Below are 5,076 nucleotides of genomic sequence, written 5' to 3' on the forward strand. Positions count from 1 at the left end.
TGTCGCCCGACGCTTGGCGCGGGTAAACAGCTAGTATATATATATATATATATATATATATATATATATATATATATATATATATATATATATATATATATACTCACGATGTAAGTCTAAGCCCCCTCATCTAAAGTTTCAGGCTCCGCCAAGGTCCGGGGTTTCAAAAGGGGCAGCGCCCCTTTGGCGGGGTCTAGAGGCAGCGCCCCTAGCGGGGTCCAAGGGGTAGAGCCCCTGGCTGGGAAATTAGGATTATTGAGGGTGATTATGGTAAACTAACGAAGCTCATTAGTTTTGGTAACCCTAAATCCTCATTAAAATCCGAATTACCCTGACTTGCTTCAAAAGCAACTCATGACGGCCCAACCCTAATGAAACTCTAATCTCGTTTATTATATAAACGGTTCTTCCTTCTCAGAAGGACACGAAATTTAGCTCTCGTTTTCTTCAAACTTTCACAAAATCTTTCTAGCAATTTGGCTTACAATTTATGTGCCTGGTATCGTAAGTTTCCACTTGGATTATCCTAGGCTGAATTTCTTGCAACCCAGATATAGGATAGAAATATCAGTTCGGTAAGTGTTCTCACAATCCAAGTTAGTATCCAGATCTCCACCACAAACCCTAAATTTCTAACAATTTATACTTAACAGAGTTGTACATCACAATATTTTAAAGAACGACTAGTACACGAGTTACAGAGTGCATTCGATGTATATGCTACGGTTTTCACAAATGGAATCCATGAATTGTGGAATTCATTGTATTTCGTCGGACCGAGTGAACCAACGGAACATTAGATGCTTATGCCTGAAACAGGTATTCTAATTGCTAACAGGTTTGGTGTGGCCCTTACTTTCTTAACCAATCGTGGTTCCTTAACTTTCTTTCCTCTTTGGAAAGGTCCGGAAGAATTTTTGGACCATCGGATTATTACAATTTCACTTATACGTGGTCCTCATTATGTTATGGTACAATTAAAAGAAGATTGTCCGTTGCCTACCATTTCGGCCTTTTGGATCCGTCACAGAGCCCCATGTGCAACTGGATGGGAAACAATGTTTATGTCACGTCTGCAAATTTATAGACAACTAAAACCTTGTAATCGTGATTTTATAACTATAAAGGATTATTAAAGAATATTATTTATGTATTGTATTTGAAGAACTTTTAAATTAGTTGATTATTGAATGATCAAAGTTTGTCTCACATTTTTGTGTTTATGTATTTATTTATTTATAATTATTAGATAATATCATTTAAAATAGAAGGTTAATAAAAATGATTATTTGGAAATAACAAACAATAATTATATAGTTATATAATAATTATATTATAAATTTAATAAAAATGATTAAACACTCGTAGTCTATAAGTATATACGTAAATTAATTAGAACAAACTTTACAAATATATTTATTAATAGTGTTTATTATTGTTTTAGTATAAAAAAAAAAAAAAAAAAAAAAAAAAAAAAAAAAAAGTAAAGCGGTAGTATGTACTTCTCAAAAGTTAAAAAAAAATGTTAGTTAATATTTTGTTATAAAATATTATTTAAAATAAAAGTTAATAAAAATAGTTATTAGTGTTTATTATTGTTTTAATATAAAAAACCAAAAGTAAAACATACCTATATAAGTTAAAAAAAATTATGTTAGTTAATATTTTGTTATAAAATATTATTTAAAATATAAAAAACAAAAAGTAAAGCATACGTACATAAGTTAAAAAAAAATTATGTTAGTTAATATTTTGTTATAAAATATTGTTTAAAATAACAGTTAATAAAAATAATTATTTAGAAATAACAAATAATAATTATTGTTAAAAAGTAAAAAGCAGATAATCATTATATAATTATTATGGGTTCCTTATTTAGTCATATGGGGTGTCTCTTAACCGATCCCTAAAATTTGGTGTTTTTTAGGTGCTTTTAAGATGACAAAGTAATAAAGGCCATGGTAAACATTTGATTCTCAAAAAGAGGAGTTTTCTTTAAAAATAATAATATTTTCGCATATGTTAATGATTTCCAGAAACTATAAAATAAAGCAATACCTTTTCAAATAAACGGTTGAAATGTAATTTCCCTATTTTTAATAATCCTTCTATGTTTTGTTCCTATTTTTCTTCTTACCTATACCTATTTAAGATGATGATTAGTATACAAATTTAACATTTCAATCAAATTTAAATTAAATTTAATGATACTTGTCACAATCTAAAATTGATAGAAAGATAATAGAAATAAAAAATAGGACATTTAATTTCTGGTTCTTGTGTGTGTGACAGAATAATTAATATGTCTAAACCACCGCTTTTCACTCTCCCTCCCTCAGTCCCTCTTTGTCTCTCTTTAATAAACACCAAGACGAACCTAATTGTACAAAATGTTTTGCCTCCATTGTTTTAAAAAATATCATAGTTTCCTCATCTTGAAAGTCGGATTGACACCTCACTCAAATAAAGATTGAGTTAGTCTATGTAAAGGAAAAATGGTTAAATGAAGATCAATTATTCGAGTTAACTAAGAAGCCTAATGATTATGATTTCCGGTATTTAAATCATTCTATTTTGGACTATAAACTAGAAATCAATTTAGCTCATCTTTATCTCATGTTTGCCATGTTAAACGAAATGACAAAATATGTCATATTTCATACCCAGTAGAAAATTGTCTTGCAATAGAATGCAACATAGTAGGGAAAAAAAGAAACAAAAAAGAAGAAAAAGTAGAATGTCATTAACAGCTGTTTTCAGTGGAAGTAAGAGACTGAATACTCGGTTATTTATGCGAGACTAGTGTCGCATCTTGCCACGATCTCACCTGGAAGAATGGTTTGATCACCTGGGGTTTCATTTTTCAGATGAATCTTAACACTCTTTCTGTAATTTGCTTCAAGAAGCATCCCATCAGCTATCAAGTTCGACTGTCCTGGTTCAGTACCTACATACAATCATTCAAACTGTTAAGCATATGAATGTTTTTTTTGGAAGAAATCCTTAATAATTGCCATGCATATTGTTTTACATCCGTTTATATATACATATCACATGCAGAACCAAGGAAAAACAAATCTACATATAAACGAATGCACATGAAAAACAGAAATAACTTTTTAGATTAGTTAAAAAGTATACAATCACTCAAACAGTTAAACATTTAAATATATATATATATATATATATATATATATATATATATATATAATGAAATAAAAACACATGCAGAACCAAGGAAAAATGGAGAAATCTAACTGATTATCATGCATATTCTTTCATACATATACTTTTTGAGAAAACAATTGAGAACACATGGAGTTAAAAGAGAAATTTTAGCAAAATTTGATATATATTTGCATTTGTTAGCAGAGCTTACTGATCATAACATTGAGACCAAATGGTATATCGAATCGAAGCTCCAGATCAAGATCAATCGACTCCTTAGGTTTTAGGGTGAAAGTGATAGGGCTGTATTTAAAATGATATTTATTAGAACCAAATCTTCATAAAACAAACAAAAAAACCATTTTGAACATACCACCTGCTCAAGTAGTAGCCACGAACATCTTCAACCGGAAAACTAGCCTCAGGGGTCATCCTGTAAGCACACACGTTTGGGTTGTTCTTCCCATCAATACGGTTGAGGTACATACCACCCTCAGTGGCAACATCGATTAAATTGTTAATACGCAAAGCTGATCCCTCCAGTAGTTTCAAAGATGTGCTGACCAAGGCTTTCTTTGTCTCCTCGTCCTTGGGGTCCTCCTTTCCTGTCCCTGTGTCTGTCTCTGCCACTGCATTTTTTAAACATGGTTGTAAATGTTATGGGCAATGGAATGCAATTTATGTAATTGTTGTATTTGAAAACACAATCAAATAAGTAAAATATTAGTTTCAACTAGATCCACACATAAAAGAAAAAAAAATTCAACATCTTATGAGTGGAATAACATCATGATTGTATTTTTGGATTGATATCAACATGTTGAGTCAAATGAGGAATGCTTATGTTGGGAACGTTGTAAGGCGTTGAGAGAGAAATTAGGCTACATATATTCTGAACTGAGATCATGATGAACAACGATCGATTATGATAGATGCGAATCTAATAACTTGACTAAGCCAAATAATGGAATGTTCGACAACAGAATTAGCTGGTTTAACGTCCTTGTTTGAGGTAGATACTCAGTTCACCTTGCCAAAAGTAACTTGTGATGTATTTAACAGTTTAACGTGATCTTAGGTATGATGATTTGGGTGTATTCACAAAAAAGTTAGATTCGACTGAATAACATAACACATTCATGCGAGCTAGATCTAACAGAGAAGAGAAAACAGTCCGAAATCAAATCAATGTCTCCTAAAATCTATAACAACTCCATACAAGGAGGAGGTCCGCAATCAACGGTTCGAATCATATCTAAATCACAATCAAACTAAACAGCTGAATCAAATCGGAATCTAAATAATCGCGTTTTGAGTCGAATGGATATCAAAATAGAAGATTCTTACTGTGATGCGACGTTAGCGAAAGCTGCGCTTCGACGGTGCGTCTCCGATTATGGTGCGATTCGTCTCCAAGAAAGAAGGCGTAGATTAGGGCACCGATCACGGAACAATGAATATAAAAACACCTCAAGGGGGGTAAATAGGTAATTTCAGACAAAAACCACGCAACCTGAGATAATGCCATCTATTAATAATAAGGATATATTAATATCTAAACTTATACTAATAATAATGTATAGAGAAAATGACAAAAATAGCCAATTACACTAATTGTATTATAAAAATAGCCAAAAAAAATCGAGATTACATATTTAGCCACCCATTTCGCAGATGAGAAGGTCCCATCTGCGAAATGGGCTTCTCATCTGCGAAAGTACAAGTGCCTGAAGCACAGTTGTGCTTCAGGCACTTGTACTTTCGCAGATGATAATTTTTTTTTTTTTTTTAAAATTTTTTCGGTATAAATAGGGGTAATTTCGCAGATGGAGAAGGTCCCATCTGCGAAATCCTCTGATCCTATCTGCGAAATGATGCAATTTTTTTTTTTTTTTTTTTTTTTTTTTT

At 31.5% G+C, this 5,076-nt stretch overlaps 1 protein-coding gene across 1 annotated transcript; it reads right to left on the reverse strand.

Moving 5' to 3' along the window:
- Positions 1-2,628: 2,628 nt before the first annotated feature.
- Positions 2,629-4,686, reverse strand: LOC128132664 (uncharacterized). Its single transcript, XM_052769451.1, has 4 exons — positions 4,516-4,686; positions 3,542-3,797; positions 3,380-3,471; positions 2,629-2,947 (listed from the first exon to the last, which is right to left on the reverse strand). Coding segments are annotated over exons 1-4 (507 nt in total). The 5' UTR covers positions 4,517-4,686; the 3' UTR covers positions 2,629-2,789.
- Positions 4,687-5,076: the final 390 nt, after the last annotated feature.

The sequence above is a fragment of the Lactuca sativa genome, chromosome 3 (assembly GCF_002870075.4).
Source record: "Lactuca sativa cultivar Salinas chromosome 3, Lsat_Salinas_v11, whole genome shotgun sequence".
In the NCBI taxonomy this organism is placed as follows: domain Eukaryota; kingdom Viridiplantae; phylum Streptophyta; class Magnoliopsida; order Asterales; family Asteraceae; genus Lactuca; species Lactuca sativa.

What these genes read in the sequence shown, in the direction of transcription:
- LOC128132664 (XM_052769451.1), bottom strand. An exon ending in GGCTACTACTTGAGCAGGTG is followed by an intron (nt 3,472 to 3,541) that starts GTATGTTCAAAA and finishes TTTTAAATACAG; the next exon opens with CCCTATCACTTTCACCCTAA. An exon ending in TGGTCTCAATGTTATGATCA is followed by an intron (nt 2,948 to 3,379) that starts GTAAGCTCTGCT and finishes GATTGTATGTAG; the next exon opens with GTACTGAACCAGGACAGTCG.